This window comes from Thunnus maccoyii, chromosome 16 (genome assembly GCF_910596095.1).
Source record: "Thunnus maccoyii chromosome 16, fThuMac1.1, whole genome shotgun sequence".
In the NCBI taxonomy this organism is placed as follows: Eukaryota; Metazoa; Chordata; class Actinopteri; order Scombriformes; family Scombridae; genus Thunnus; species Thunnus maccoyii.
The window spans coordinates 9,644,565-9,661,443 of NC_056548.1; the positions used below are offsets into that span (position 1 = coordinate 9,644,565).

At 41.4% G+C, this 16,879-nt stretch overlaps 1 protein-coding gene across 5 annotated transcripts in view; it reads left to right on the forward strand.

Moving 5' to 3' along the window:
• The window catches only part of sptb (spectrin, beta, erythrocytic), a 44,823-nt gene that overhangs the window by 7,974 nt on the left and 19,970 nt on the right, over nucleotides 1–16,879 (forward strand). For 2 of the 5 annotated variants that reach the window (XM_042436922.1, XM_042436923.1), the window contains exons 3-14: nucleotides 7,960–8,111; nucleotides 8,247–8,420; nucleotides 10,311–10,408; nucleotides 11,910–11,990; nucleotides 12,134–12,249; nucleotides 12,387–12,499; nucleotides 12,580–12,767; nucleotides 13,377–13,494; nucleotides 14,102–14,260; nucleotides 14,779–15,081; nucleotides 15,169–15,319; nucleotides 15,993–16,863. In XM_042436922.1, coding sequence (XP_042292856.1) covers nucleotides 7,960–8,111; nucleotides 8,247–8,420; nucleotides 10,311–10,408; nucleotides 11,910–11,990; nucleotides 12,134–12,249; nucleotides 12,387–12,499; nucleotides 12,580–12,767; nucleotides 13,377–13,494; nucleotides 14,102–14,260; nucleotides 14,779–15,081; nucleotides 15,169–15,319; nucleotides 15,993–16,863 — 2,524 coding nt within the window. Of the gene's footprint in view, nucleotides 1–7,959; nucleotides 8,112–8,246; nucleotides 8,421–10,310; nucleotides 10,409–10,844; nucleotides 10,926–11,248; nucleotides 11,449–11,527; nucleotides 11,542–11,909; nucleotides 11,991–12,133; nucleotides 12,250–12,386; nucleotides 12,500–12,579; nucleotides 12,768–13,376; nucleotides 13,495–14,101; nucleotides 14,261–14,778; nucleotides 15,082–15,168; nucleotides 15,320–15,992; nucleotides 16,864–16,879 lie in introns of those variants that run through there. The other 3 variants (XM_042436924.1, XM_042436925.1, XM_042436926.1) reach the window with 3 other exon arrangements.

Here is a 16,879-nt window from a genome sequence, read left to right on the forward strand (position 1 = left end):
ACCAGTTTTCAGTTACCTGACAGTTTCTGGTACTCAATGCTACAGACGCACCATGGGTGGTACCAAAAACCTACTGAGGTCCGATAACCAGCTCTACTTCTGGGTGGCCATAATGGCTTGTGTCCTGTCAGAACCATTTTATCGTGCAGCTCTCTCCCAACTCTTCTTGTCGTCCCTTGCTGTCTCTTTAAGTGATGAAGGCTTCTGTGTGGGTGTTGGTGATATTGTGTTAGAGTGCTGCTGTACTGATGTTTCTGTAATGCAATCAGTGTTTCCTGTCAGAGTGAGAGAGACAGAGAGAGAGGGAGGGAGTGAGAGAAGGAGGGAGGAAAGTGAGGCAGGAGATGAGAGAGACATTGAATGACACCTGCTGCCGATTTACAGCTTGTGAACTCAGAAATAGGCGCCCTGCCTGCCTTCAAAGCACATACAGAACGCATGAATATCCAGTCATTTACAGTGTGCCTTACATAAGCCTAAAAAAAGATTCCTTCAAGATGGTTAGTTTCATGTAGGAAATCACAACTGTGCCAGTCGTACACTTTCACATTCAGTGATGTCACAACTGTGTGGGAGTGTTGGGTTGTGGGAGGGAGTCTCGCAAGGCTCATTGGGAGCACATGGATGTATTGAAACATATTGTATGCATGGATGGGGCTAGAGAAACCACTCTGAGCTGAACTGAAGGCTGCCTGAGCCCTCGTGCCGCCTGAGAGTGGAGGCACAGCATCATCACACCAGCAGTGAGGAGAGAGTTAGAAAGAAAGAAGAAGAGGGAGGGAGGGAGGGAGGGGGCAGGAGTACGCGTGAGAGGGATCTGGAAAAGAGGACAGAGAGCCAAGAGACAGAGAAGAGGAGAGACGTGGAGTGCCAAGCTCCTCTGCCGGCTCCAGGCTGCCTGTTGTTGTTGTTGTTGTTTGGGGGTCAAGATGAGCAGCCCGTGCCTGCTGCGTGCTGCCCCTGTGAGCCAACCCCGACTCCGAGAGGTCAAGATCAGCCTGAAGGCCGGCAGCAGGGAGACCACAGCCATCCGGAGCAGCAGCGGCGGGACCAAGGAGACTGCCAGCCGGCCTTATGCTGCGGCCGAGAAAGAGGCCCCTTTGCGGGTTGGAATGAGCAGCAGCCGGAGCAGGAGCACCCCGCCGGTCCACCGGGCCCAGAGATCCGAAAGCAGGAAGACGGCGAGGGCAAGCAGCAGCAAGAAGCAGGAACCGGAGCACCACCTGGAGAGGAACGGCACCCTCCTGCACATCCCGCTCACCGTGGCCCCCGTGAGACTGTCCCCTTTCTCCTCGTCCTCTTCCTCGTCCTCTTCCTGCACCCCAAGACGTCAGCTGCCCTCTCACCCGAAGCCTCCACCCGCCCTCCACTCCACCTCCTCCTCTTCCTCCTCAGCTAAGAGTATGAAGCGAGCACGCTGGCTGAGTTTCAGCACCTCCAACATCTGTTTCAACTCCATCCTGGATGGACGCTTCAGGCAGCTGCAAGGTACAGGGGTCCTGATGGAAGAGCTGTGGGTGTTTGTGCATCTGTGTGTGTTTGAGAGACTTTGCCCATCCCCACAATCTCACAGATGAGAAAGCTAACACTTTTCCACTCGTGCCCCTCCCGTCCCCAACTTGGGTTTGTGTTTAGTCCAGGACGGGGATGGCAGGGAGGTTGGGCTGTGATGCGTGAGCAAGTGTGAGGTTAATTTGTCATCCTGTTGTGAGGACTGGAAAAAGGCGGCAGCAAAGAAAGTCAGAGCTTCCATAGCGTTGGCCCTTTTTATTAAATGTATTGGGTAGTAATTTATTTATTTTCAGGAAGCTGTGGCTCTGCCCCAATTGTTCACTGACTTGGCCTTGAATAATTCATAGTGCAAACTCCTAAAAAGGTTGTGATGTTTTTCCCCCTGAAGCCATTCATTTCCAGCTAGTGTTATTTACTCTGATATGCTGCATTTTCTTTAAAATAACAAACATATTCATCATTTTAGCTTGTTGTCTACTCTCCTTATGGCCCTCACTTTTCACAAATTGTTCCAAAGAACAAAGCATTAGTGTGTTTTGATCCCAGGCCTCCTTTTTTTTCCCCATGCATGATTGCCTTGGCGTTGTTAAAAAAAATAATCAATTTCTCTGACAGTTTAACTTCTGCCTGCCTGTGTTATTAACGTTTTAAGAGAGAGGTTTGCCGTCACTGTGGATTTTTGTTAGCTTGCACTATGCTATCCAACTCCCTGATGACAGGAGTGCATTAGTGAGAGGAGGAAAATGGAGGAGAGGATGAAAGAACAGAGAGGGGAAACATGTTTTTTTTTTTCTGCCTCTGCTAGATTTCAAGTATTGACTGATTTGGGAGACTGCAGAGGCAACTGATATGTGAAGCGGCAAACTTTGAAGCTTTCCTAAATCAGAGTGGTGTTCAGAGCCAAGTCTATTGATCTGCCAACTGCATGTCATGAAATTTTATTTACTTTTCATTTACCCATTATTCTGAGATCTGGTCAAGACTGCAGAAAAATGAAGTTGGACAGAACAACAGTAATAAAAAAAACCCCCATAAGTAATAAATAGAGAAAGAGAGAAAAACACTGCATTTTGCATCTATTGATTTCAACCATTCATCATTTTCTTACATCTTTCTTAGAAATCGACATGTTTCTGTTGCCCTGGTTGCCGAAAAGTGCTTGCGCCAAACTTGCCCGGTTGTTTTTTTTTTTTTTTTTTGTGAGACCTTGACCTTTAACCTTTCAGCTATCCTCAGCTGTGTCTGGAAAACTTCTTCAAATTTTCGGGCCCTTATATTTCTTCTGTTGTACTGTTTGGAAATATAATCTCACCTTAAGTGTGATACTATACTTTAATCAAGGTTCACAGCTGATGTGCTCATTTAGCATCTTTCCTTAATCCTTATCAGTACAAATATCGGTCGATATTGATTTTGTGGCATCAAGAAACCTTGACGACCTGTGCATTAATCAGATGTTCAGCAGCTGCACCTATCAGAGGCTCAGACAATTCATCTTTGACTGAAAACTTGTCTTGAGGAAGAGTGTAAGCAAACAAACGAGGATTTAATAAGACCTGCGATCATGGCTGCAAGACAGGTAGCCCTGGTGGTGCCATGACTCAGGCATGTAAGCTGGGTGCTCTGGGACCACTGGTCCACATCCAGTAAGAGCTGACTGTGGGAAAAGACAGACCAGGCTGTATACAGGGAAAATCCATCAGCATGAATAAGTCATGGGGCTTTCACTGAAGTCAAAGAGTGGATGAGAGATTACTAAGTAAACGCATGTGAAACAGAGGAATGTTTAGTAAGGCTTGTAGTGATATACAGGAAGAGAAAGCTGGGAAGTTTGGAAAAGGGATGCAGGGCAGCAAGGAAGAGATGCTGCTACTGTCCAGCCAGTGTGGATAAACTATGACGGAGAGTGAAAGAGGCTGGATATACTGGATGACTGCTGCTCACGCACAGGAATATTTTATTCATGTAAAAGCACAGTTTGACAATGGCAGCCCCTGTTGTAACAGCACTAAGTACAACCAAACATCAGACATACTATAACGCTGCGGTCAGACTGTCGTAGCTACTTTCCTGTTTAAAAACTGAACCATGCTCCCTCTCAGCTCCAGTTCTATCATGACTGAAGATAAAATCATACAGTAAGTAAATAAAAGATTGTAGCTTTTATATACATTTCAATAAAAAAAACCCAACAGTACAGGTTGAGATATCCTACTTATACACCAACTTTAATATACTAAACCAATAGAGGTGGGTGATAAAATGTGGATAAAATCATTAGTATATAGTATGTAATTTTACATCACAATAGCAGTATATATCATAATACAAGTCTGAGTACATTTTCATGGAGTTTAAAAAGCAGTTAATAAAGCACATGTATAAAAATGACAACATAAAATGGTTACTGCTCTTTAACTGTTTTGACTCCACTCACGATTCTGGTCTCTTTAAATGCCTTAAAGTTTACTATAAAACAGTCAAAATGAGTTTGCATGATACTGAATCAAACAACCAAGGCACCTACTGTACATTCTTCCTATTCTAAAAATGTCCTTTCTCGTGATTTTTCCGTTTAGTTTGCATTCCTGTTACAAAATAAGCAACATTTATCACAGTTATACTGAGATCTTCAAATGGTTTACATGAATAGAACTGTGAGGACATATTAACAGGTAGAGCTGCGACAGTGAGTTTTGAGTAATTATCAAGTAAAATGCTGAAATTCTTCTTAAATGTGAATATTTTCTGCTTTCTTTAGTCCTCTATGACAGTAAACTGAATATCTTTGGGTTATAGACTGTTGGTCAGGTTAAAACAAGACATTTTAGGTTGCATCTTGGGCTTTTGGAAAAGGTGATTGACATTTTTCACCATTTTTTTTACATTTCGTAGACCAGCTAATTCTTTATTTGAGAAAAAATAATCAACAGATTTATTGATAATAATAATCGTTAGCTGCAGCCCTATTTCCAAGCCTATCTCATTATGTTAAATTTGTCAAAGTTGAGTGATGGCGTCCTAAAGTAAGGACAAACCCAACTTCCAGCTACAATTCCACATTATCAATACTATATATCAAAATATAATGTGAGGGTCGCTGCTTTAGGAGTAACTTTTAAAAATAATTTGTAATATGATGTTCATGTTATTGGGCTAGAACACTGAAATAAGCTCTAATTAACTGTAACACAGCTTCAAACACCTGGAATAGACAATATCTAAATATATCTTGATATTACAATAATAAAATCTCAAACAATACTGAATCTTATATAATATTATAATGATTTGATGCACAGCTCTACAAAACCTCAACAGGAATTTTGGGGGTTAAATTGAACTTAGTTTTTAGACAAACGCTGAGGGCTTTGTTCAGCTGTTGTCACATTGAGCTTGTTGAACTACTCATCTGGAGACTGCTCAGCGGGGATGCATGCAGGCAACAACTTCCTTCCCTCCCCCTCTGCTGTCCCATGCTTCCTAAATGGCCGGGAGCATCAGTGTGTTTCTGTCTCCTCTCAAGGTCTTGTGATGTGAAACGATACCGACGAACCATGTGCATGTTTCAGGGATGTACTCTCACCGCCTCCTACTGTAAAATCCTCCACAGGCAGCAGCACCCCGAATAGTTTAGAAAGAATTCGTCACTGGTTTTATGGTGCATCTGTTTTTTTTTTCGTTCTTATCAGTCTCTGTTTTCTGCACTGCTGACAGATTATGATATAACCGTTTGTGATGTGCTAAATCAACTCCGACACTCCTAATGGAGCTTCGAGTTATTTGCATGTTTTAATCGCCATTACTTTTTCATGCCGTGGTTATCCGTGTGGATCTAGTGGAACGCTGCGTGCTGTTGTTCTGCTGCGGGGAGCAGAATGAAGCATGATTTATTTACTGTACTGTGCTCCGTGTGTTTTACATACAATAACCTCTGATTTTCTCTGTCTTTGATGACGCTAAGAATGGAGCTGAAGCTTTTTCTGTGCTTATTAGGTCATTTTTAGCAGTACGGAGATACTGTAGATAATGTGTCTTGTTCTATTTTCCTTGCTGGGTCCCTGTAGACTAAATCTGAAAGCCTGCATCCCAGTCACTTTCTCTGCTACGTTCTTTCTGATCTGTTTCGACCTCTATCGTTTGCTCTTCCTTGGTTTACTTTTGCTCCAGACTCTTTTTCCTCCCTCCATTTCACTCTCTTTTCTTGTCTCCTCTCCCTTCGTAACCTTTAATCTGACACCTTTAACTTCTTCGCTCTTCCTCTTTTAACCACCCTTTCCTTCCTTTTCTCCCTCTGTTTTTTTCTGTTCCTCCTCTTGAGCTGTTCCTTGCTTGTTCTCCACAGCCTCAGGGTCTGAATCATTTATTACATGAGGCATTAAGGATGCAGTCCTTTGCACTCCTTAGTTTGCTGTCGTATTTGGATTCAGGAATAAAGAGGGCAAACTGTAGCAGGGAGACCAAAAGGAAGTCACGTGGTGCAAGATGGGACAACTGAGGGGAGAATATCTCATCACCAGCAGTTGACCTGATAAACTTTACAGATCTGTGTGTGTTTATATGTGTGTGTGTGTATCTGCTGAGTTTGAGTCTGAGTTGTGGGTGCAATCAAGGTAACTGTAGTCAACTTGCATTGTCCTTCTGTCATCCTTGCTCCAGATTATGTCAGAGATTGTCACTCAGACTTCATTCAAAAATTATGTCCACTATGAGAAAAAACTTCCTAAAAAATAAACACTTGGATAAATCTGAAGTCCATTACAGGTTTCACTTAGAGTTGATGTGATAGACAGTTTTGTGGATTAATTATTGACTTAAAATGAAGTCACATTGTTATGATATGACCATATACTCTAGTGTTTTCATTTTGCAAAATGTAGTTGTCCAAATTAATGTTTCCCATGCAAGTTTATCTATTTTATGAGCAGTATTTAGCCGTGCTAGTGGCTTGGCTTTAAGGATGGCAGTATCAGTCTGTTGACTGAAATATCTCAACAACTATTTGATGGATCGGCACAACATTTTTAGCAGACGTCCATAGTTCCCAGAGGATGTATCGTACTGACTTTGGTGATCTTCTGACTTTTTCTTGAGCGCCACTATGAGGTTGACATTTGTGGTTTTGATTGAAATGTCTCAACAATTATGAAATGGATTGCTGTCAAATTTGGAACACACATTCATGTTCCCCACAGGTCCAAATGTTGGCTTGTTAACTAAGAAGCATGGTAAATATTATACCTGCTAAACATCAGCATGTTAGCATTGTCACTGAGGGCATTATAGCATGCTACATTAGCTCAAAGCACCACTGTGTCTGTAGTCTTGTTTACTGATGTGACGCGTATCAGTGGAGCACAGATGTTTGCATGATATATACTGATATCAGAAAATATCCTTTTCAACAATATTGCCAAAGCCTAGACTCCTATGTGATCTATAAATATTGTCTAATCAATTAAGTGATGACTTTTTTCCAAAATGGATGTTAATATGTTGGAGTGAAGCCTTATTAGATTATATATTTTAATATTTTAAAAGATGAACAAGCTGGCATCCTGTGGTGTTTCCTCCTCTGGGATGTTGTGGTCTTTAATGGTGTTATTACATTAACATAAATATAATTCAGAATAGCACTCTATGTAACTTGACATGTAATAAGAGAAAGTTTAAATCATGCAGGTAGATTCTAGGTATTTCACATGCTTTCTAAATGCAGATACACTGTACCACCTCTCGTCGCAATCACACACCCACTCACACCACCCCCATTCCCATTTACTTTATGCATGTCCACAAACAAAATAAACAAAGTTTAGAACATTAGGTCACACCGACATATGGTCCCATCAGATATGGTTTTATTTTTGCTGCTGAGTAGGAGGCACATCTGCCGTGCGTTGAGATTTGATTTAAAGTGTGAGTGTGAGCCCGGCAAAATGTGTCACCATGTGGGCAGCAGCGCTCACCCTCCCAAAAAACCTCTCCGAATGTGATGCTCGTACACTCTGCATCTCTCTGCCCTGTCATTCCTGGGTTTTCATGTAAACCTGCAGTCGAGCAATTCAGCATAAATACACCTACGCTTAACTATTACTTGCCTTTTTATGCACCTGATTTTATTTCAGTATGCAGCACTTCTACTTTATTGCTCTTTCCAAGAATTTTTCACATTTTATCGGAGGAATGATGTCACTAGAGAGGAGCTTTTATTGATTCACATACTGTACTAAATCCAATAACATAGATGCCCTGTTCAAAAAGACAAAACTCACAAGAAAGCACAGCCTGAGGATTAATTCAACCAGTAAGATTTCTGTTTCTTTCAAAGCAGCTTTCCTTAGACAAATGCTGATATACTATAACTCCAACTGCTGTTCTGTAGCTGTGAAGATATTCCATTATTCATGGAGCTCATGTTCTTTCTTCACTTTGTGCTCCCTCCAGATGAGCGTGAGGCGGTTCAGAAGAAGACCTTCACCAAATGGGTCAACTCCATCCTGTCCCGGGTCGGATGTCGAATCTCCGACCTCTACCTGGACCTGCGGGACGGACGCATGCTCATTAAACTGCTGGAGGTGTTGTCTGGTGAACGACTGGTGAGATGCTCCCTCGTCAAACCTTACATTTATATGTTGTAGAAATCCTTTTTTATTCTTTGAATCATTCCTTTCTCTCACTCTTGTCTCTACAATTTTCCCTTTCCATCTTTTGCTTTTCCTTTCTGTCTTCAGCCAAAACCCACTAAGGGCAGAATGCGTATCCACTGTTTGGAGAATGTGGACAAGGCCCTGCAGTTCCTCAAGGAGCAGAGGGTCCACCTGGAGAACATGGGCTCCCATGACATCGTCGACGGCAACCATCGCCTCATCCTCGGTCTCATCTGGACCATTATCCTTCGCTTCCAGGTAAACAAACCTTGACTACACTCTGACAGCCCATATTTACCTTTATTTACTTATATTTACCTTAATTTTACTTTCTTTTAAATAAATGTGGGGGTTGTTTTGGCATTGATTTAGCTCATTTTTTGCTTTCATCTTCAAAGTCTGACCATGATCATATTAAACTTGTGCACCACTGGTAACTATTAACTAAATTGTGCAGTACAAGTCAGCTTAAACTGTAAAAATGTAAAAGCAGGGTGACAACTTATATAGTGAAACTTGGTCCATTTAAATGACCGCCACAAAACGTTGGACAATTGAATATACATATATACATATATACATATACACATATACATATTCTCTCTTACTCAGTTACTAACAACTACAGGCAATGTGAGAATGTAGTTTTCATCAAAACATTATTTTATGAACATTATTATTATATGCAATGTATTTAATTACCATAACAAAGAAGATCAGTAAAGGAAGTTAATCTAGGAAATAAATCTCAACAAAAGTAAATCTTGCTTCACATTTGGATATTGTCCAGATGGGTCTTTGGCAGTGGTTGCAAACAGTGTTGTGATATTACTGAGAGTATTTACATAATTTCATAATACCACTACTCTCCGGACAGCAATTTTTGTAAAACATCTGTTACCTGGAGGGAGCGGGAGATTTTCTCTCTAAGAAAATTTTCCCAATCATTATTTTTTTTTAGCTTTTTTTAAAGAAATGGCTTTCAGATCAAAAAGGTTTTCTTCACAACAAACACAAGGTCGTTCAGCATTCCTTTAGATTTTCTTACATCTAAAAATGCCACCATTACAGTTCTGGTCTGGAAAACCACAAGTTTTTTAATACGCATATCACAATCTTCAAATAACATGATGAGCTGGTCACATGTGCGGCCTGACTGCACTTCAAATGTGACAGTGTAGTTAATATATGTTGCTATGATTACACCAACACTGACTGAGAACACAACTATATAATTAAAATCACAGTGTGGGTTCTGCTTCATATGGATGTTAGATTATAATCACATTTCCATAGTAGATTACCTACTGTGGTTCATAGACGAGTCTCTGAATTGTTAATTGTTTAGTCTCACTTGGGTGTGTATGCATGTAGCACAAAAACATTTTCTACCGGCAGCCTTGGGATGTTTTTTTTTTTTTTACTTTTTCTTTTTCCTCAAAATGAAGCTTTCAGGTTCCAGCCATTATTATCTGCTGTTAGAAGCACATCCAGAACATCTGAACATGTCTCTTTGATTCTTTTATCTTCTTGGAAGGGGCATATATTTATTTTATATTTGACAGCAACAGTGTTATTTTTAGACATGTTAGTTCAAACAATATGGCCTCCTGCATTATTTAGCCTTTTTTCAAGAAAAAAAAAAAGAAAAAAGAAACAGAAAGAAAGGAGTTGACTTGGTCCTGTCTGTATCTTTTCAGTCTGCAGGAGAACCAAAGCTGGCTAAATATAGCCCTCTCTCAGGGCCTGTCTCTCAGATCACATCACTGCTCTAATTACTGGCCCACTGTGTGGGAAAATAAGAACTTCAATAATTACCACATTTCATTCTATTAATTGGACCCCAGGTTTAGATTAGTGAGAATCCAGCCGGCTAATAACATTGATGATATATCCCTTTCAATTAGTTTTGTTTTACACAAATAATAACCTAGTTTTCCTTCAAGCTATAATAAATCATGTATTTCAAATGGGAATTAGTGCCACATTGCCATAATGTTCACTACTCGTGCATCCTATTAATGACATGTTGCTATCAGTTAGGGTTTTTGTTTTCTGCTGTGAATTGTTCTTGTTTGATTGCAAACCTCACAGTCATTAGTCAAGTTTCATTATTTACCATCCAGCTGTGCTTGTTGTTCTCATCAGATCCAGGACATTATTGTGGAAACCGGCCAGGCGGACCAGAAGGAGACACGCTCAGCCAAGGACGCTCTTCTTCTGTGGTGTCAGATGAAAACTGCAGGGTAAGTGCGACGAGTGAACTTTAGCATCACCAACCTGTTGCAAACATCCTTTGGGAATTTGTTATGAGAATCCTGTCCTGTGCACAGCTGTAAATCTTTTAGTGTTTTTTTTGTGAGTGACATTATTCCAGCTTTTATAGCTGAAATGGGTACACCAAAAGCAGTTACAGTTACCAATGACTCATATTTTTAAAGATTGTGCAAAATAGCTGAGTACTCAGTTTGATAATAATAAGATGACTTTGATAATAAGAAGTAAATTCATTAAACATTTACTTAAAACCTCAGTTTAGGTGTTTTGGTTTTTTTTTATCAGCCACAAATGATGATTTTCTTAAAGGAATAATTAAACATTTTGGGAAATATATGTATTTGCTTTCTAGCCGAGAGTTAGATAAGAAGATTGATACAACTCTCATGTCTGTACATGAAATATTATAACCAGCAGCCGGGTAGCTTAGCTTAGCAAAAACACAAGAAATGGGGTGAAGCTGGGAGCAGTGATTTTTTGGAGCTGGTAGGTGGATTTTGTGACTTTTGGACAGAGTGAGGCTACCTGTTTCCAGCCTGTATGCTAAATTTAAGTCAAGTCAAGTCAATTTATTTATTTATAGAGCACAAAGGTTGACTAATGTGCTTTATAGAGACTGAGAAATACAATCTAATGAAAACACAGACATAGTTATGTGGATCAAGGTGAAAATAATAAAAGTGTTAGAATAAAATAAATAAAAATGGGATTTGAATCCTAAAAACACAACTGAGAACAAATAATTAATAAAGAGAGACGATAAATAAATAAAATACAAACCGACCATTCATGTCTTCATGATGAATATTAAAGTTAAAGCCAGTAGCCGGTTAGTTTAGCTTAGCATATAGACTAGAAACAGGGGGAAACAGCTAGCATGGCTCTGTCCAAAGGTAACAAAATCTCTCTACAAGCACCCAAGGCTCACAAATTAACGCGTCACATCCTGTTTGCTTAATATGTACAAATAATGGGTAAAAAGTGATGTAAAAACAACAGTGGTTTCATGGTGGGTTATGTGCTGGATTATTTTTTGGCTGGGAGCAGTGACTTCCTGGAGCTGGATTTTGTGACCTTTGGACAGAGCCGGTTTAGCTGTTTCGTAAGCTTAGCTAACTGCTAGCTGTAGCTGCATGTTTACTGTACAAATATAATAGTGTCAAACTATTCCTTTAAGGCTAAAGGCCTTCTTTTTAAGTGCTGAGAGACGTTAGCGTCCGTTTGAATTCAGCCATTATTCTGTAGATTTCCACTCAGGGTACCTTGCTGAATTTTGTGATCTTTTGAGCAAATGGATGCTGCTGTTCAAAAAGCACTTCACCTGCTTAGGCCTTAAGCTACCGGAATAAGTGGTTCATAATTACACATGTCGAGAAGCAGAACAAATCCCAGACATTGATTTAAAACAGGAGCTTCTCAGCAGTGTCTCTTGTATTCAGTCAATGACGTCCCCTGGCTTTTGTTTTGCAGATATCCCAATGTCAACATCACAAACTTCACCACCAGCTGGAAAGACGGCATGGCCTTCAACGCTCTCATACACAAACACCGGTAAGAAGAGATGAATGACTAAATCCACTTTCACCAGCTTGAATGTAAACACACAAGAAACCAGGTCTGCTCAGTGTCTCACATCCTCATCCTCAATCTTTTTTATTGTCTCCTTTTCCTCTTTTGCTCACTTTCTCTCTCAGGCCAGATCTGGTGGACTATAACAGCCTGAAGAGGTCCAATCCGACCCACAACCTCCAGAATGCCTTCAACGTAGCAGAGCAGAGGCTTGGCGTTACCAAACTGTTAGATCCAGAAGGCGAGTGACCGTCAGAGGCTGTGCCTTCATGTAGAAATAAATGTTTATACGCTTTAAGCCTGGTGGAAAAAAGACCTCAGGGCCTGTGATGTGTTTGGCTTCGCTGTGACTAATTTGTCTGCCATTCTGTTTTGTAGATGTGTTCACAGAGAACCCAGATGAGAAGTCCATCATCACGTACGTCGTGGCATTCTACCACTACTTCTCGAAGATGAAGCAGCTCGCTGTCGAGGGCAAGAGAGTTGGAAAAGTGAGATGGAAAGATGACGCACGACAAGCATTAACATGAATCCCTTTCTGTTTTACTGACTGTCCTCTTCTCTGCTGCAGGTTCTGGATCACGCCATCGAGACAGAGAAGATGATTGACAAGTATGAGACGCTGGCATCAGACCTGCTGACGTGGATCGAGCAGACCATCATCGTGCTGAACAACCGGAAACTTGCCAACTCTCTGACTGGAGTTCAGCAGCAGCTTCAGGCCTTCAACACCTACCGCACTGTAGAGAAGCCACCCAAGTGAGTGAAACCAGCAAACCTCTCCTCTTCATCACACTCATTCTATTTCTATTCTATTATTGTGGGGTTTTTTAAATTCTCAAGATAAAAAGAAAACACCTAAATCATATTTACAATGATTCATATTAAACAAATTTAAAATAAACTGTCAGAGCTGCAATAACAAACAGAAACACAGGTGAATTAATTAAACAGTAAACAAACAACAACGAAAAAAGGCAAAAATTGTGATTAAACATCATTTTTCATCATAGCCGCAGCGCAGTTAGGTCTTTCTATTAAAACTAACGTAGGTGTTTTTCTTAAATTATACACAACTTTTTAATAGGGGGCACAGGATCACATCTAATTAACTACAAATATATAAACACTGATACAGAGGGCAGAAAATGAGTGTAGAGCAGTCTTTTCAACAGGTTGCAATACAGTTGCAATACAAATGCACAATGCACTTTGAACACAACATATTCAACTAAATATTTGTGAAATTATTGTGTTTTTGCTCATTTCCATAATCAGTAATGACTCATACTTCTGTTTTGACTTGGCTTTTGCAGAGCCCTGTGTGGATTAATTTGACCTTTTTGTGTGACTTATGGTTTTTAACAGGTTCCAAGAGAAGGGTAACCTCGAGGTGCTGCTGTTCACCATCCAGAGTCGTATGAGGGCAAACAACCAGAGGGTTTACACGCCTAAAGAGGGAGCCCTGGTTGCAGATATTAACAGGGTAAGAGACCAGAGCAGCACACAGCAAAGACAAAATCTGCGGCTAGCCGTCACCCCACTATGTGGATTTTTAATATGAAGATTGTCTCTCTTTTGACCAGCATGCAAAACAAAATTCAGTCATTTAGCAGAGTACAGTCCTGAGGCAACAATTAAACTACAAATGAACTGAATTACACCAGTAACCTCATGGAGTAATTTTCTAAACTGTATAAGAAAAGCCAGTCCTTGCAGAAAATAAAGGTCTGTGTGTCTCGACAGGGAGAACATGTCATGGTTAGGATCTATTTCCCCACTGTGACAGCTCAAAAATTAGAAATGTATTCTTAAGGTGCTGGTGCAAGGTGCTTAAGATATGTTGTGATGCTTTCCTATTTTCCTGAGAACCAGATTTCTCAGTAGTATCAGCAAACATCTGCCCCCACGGTGTCCTTGAACATGACACTCAATCCCTACCAGCATCAGGAGAGCTGCTCTGTAGCTGAGCTTGAGCAGAAAGCAAAAGAAAACTTCTAAATTGAAAATGTTTCACCTCGCATTGCTATTACCCACAAACTAGCAGAACCTGCAAACCCTCATGATCTCCATCTTCCTGTGTTTGTGTGCAGGCCTGGGAGCGTCTGGAGAGGGCGGAGCACGAGCGGGAGCGCGTCCTGAGAGACGAGCTGATCAGACAGGAGAAGTTAGAACAGATGGCGAGAAGATTCGACAGGAAGGCTGCCATGAGGGAGACCTGGCTAATGGAGAACCAGAGATTAGTGGCTCAGGTAAAACAGCAACAGCAGAACCATAGACACCATTATTAGTTCATGATTTTAAGGACTGTGTAACCATGTTTGTTATTATTTTTTGTCGCTCGATTATTGGTTGTGTGACTTTATGTTTGTTTAATTGTGGTTTTGGTTTCTTGTATGCAGGTTGTTTGGTTTTCAGGTCTTTCTTGATCTTAATGAGATGTCCTAGTTAAATAAAATTATATGTAGAACAATACAGATTGCATTATGCATTTATTAATTAAACCAGCCGGTCCTTTGCACACCTGATCATTGGTGGTGGCAGGTAAACAGCAGTAACATGTTGCCTTAAGAAACAGCAGAGATTACAGCAACTAAAAAGTGTCAGTTGCAAGTAAAAACATCAAGTTTCTTAACAAAACAGTAATTATATTATAAGACAAGAACGATTTTCAAATAAACACTTGAACCATACACTCTCTCATTATTATTTATCTAATATACCATAAGGTAACTTGTGCCCTGAACTGCCTTTCTCTCTCCCTCCTCAGGATAACTTTGGTTACGACCTGCCAGCAGTGGAAGCAGCAAAGAAGAAGCATGATGCCATTGAGACGGACATTGCTGCGTACGAAGAACGTGTACAGGCCCTGGTGGACATCTCAAAGGAGCTGGAGTCTGAGCGTTACCATGATGCCAAACGGATCGATGTGCGGAAAGACAATGTCCTGCGCCTGTGGGACTACTTGCAGGAGCTGCTGAAGGCCCGTAGGGGGCGTCTGGACAAGAACCTGACCCTGCAGAGGATCTTCCAGGAGATGCTGTACATCATCAGCTGGATGGATGAGATGAAGGTAACAGAACAGAAGGCAATAAACATCAACTGATAACATTTATTTTTCAGACTGTAAGGTGATCAAATTGTCTCCTCCTCTCCTCAGGCTCGGCTGATGTCTCCAGACTTTGGGAAACATTTGTTGGAAGTGGAAGACTTATTACAGAAACACGCTCTGATTGAGAACGACATCGCTCTGCAGGCAGAGAGGGTAGAGAACGCCAGTGCTGCTGCTCTCAAGTTCGCCAATGGAGATAGTAAGTACAGTGGCTCATAGTGCCCCTTGGCAAGAGTATTTATTGTTTATAAGCTGGTTTTATTAGAGATGAGGAAATTAGGTGGATTGAACCTGGAATGAACCTTGACCATGACCTTGACCAGGGCTGGGTATCGAACCTCTACTTTTAGAGATCTGACTGAAATCAGTTTGTAGCAGTGAGTGTGGCAAACTGCTTGCACCAAAAGCTTTGTCCAGTCTTGTTTACACATTATTTGATCAAGTAGCTCCTGATTTAAGAACTGTTATGACTTTGCCAATTTACACTATCTTTCTAATATTGCTATCTTCACTATCTTTCTAATATCTCTCTAATAATTAATATATTAAGAGAACAAAAAGGTGTAGGGAAAAAGTTTCAGTTACTGTAATGACACCAGTATCAATACACTTCAAACAATGCAGACTCCTAAACTTGACTTAAGGACAACACAAATTTTAAACCTGCATTTTCAGTGCATTTTCTTCCATTTGAGAACCTTTTTTATCTGGACCTTAATGTGTGGAGTCTGTTCTGACTCTATAATGACCATAGCATAATGCATCCAGTTGACAATAAGATCATCCTAGAGCCTTGAGAGGAGTTAAACACGTAGAGAAAGTGAAATCAGTAAATATATGTAACTGTTATGTTGTCCTTCATTATTTCCCAGGCTATAAGCCATGTGATCCCCAGGTAATCACGGAGAGGGTGCAGCACCTCGAACTGTGCTACAAGGAGCTTTGTGCTTTGGCTGCCCAGCGTAGGGCTCGCTTGGAGCAGTCTCGCCTCTTCTGGAACTTCCTTTGGGAGGTGGCAGAGTTGGAGAGCTGGATTAAGGAGAAGGAGCACATTTTCTCCTCCCTGGATTACGGCAAGGACCTGACGAGTGTGCTGGTACTCCAGAGCAAACACAGCGCCTTCGAGGATGAGCTTGGAGCCCGCCGCGCCAACCTCGATCAGGTCTTGACTGCAGGAGAAAAGATGATTGAGTCCAATCACTTTGGTTCACCAAAAGTTCAAGAATGCATGGACAACATCAGGAGGCAGTGGCAGCAGCTGGAGGAGCTGGCAGCGTTTCGGAAACAGAACCTGCAGGACACCCAGAGCTTCTTCCAGTTTCAGGGAGATGCTGATGAACTCAAGGCCTGGCTGCTGGACGCCAAGAGGGAGATGAGTAGCGACGACGTAGGCCACGACGAGTACACTACCCAGCGGCTACTGAAAAGGCACAACGACCTGAAGAATGAGGCAGTCAAGAATGGAGCCACCATCGATGCTCTCTCCAAACAGGTCAACGCTCTGCCAGAGGAGCTACAGAACACGCCTGATATCCAGAGACGTCTGAAAGACATAAAGGAACTGTACATGGAGCTCATGTCTCTGGCTGAGCTGAGACAGAAGAAGCTTGATGACGCCATGGCCCTGTACACCATCTTCAGTGAGACAGACGCCTGTGAGCTCTGGATGGGCCAGAAGGAGACGTGGTTGGTGGACTTGGAGGTGCCTGAGAAGCTGGAGGATCTGGAAGTAGTACAGAATAGGTACACTGAACTACTA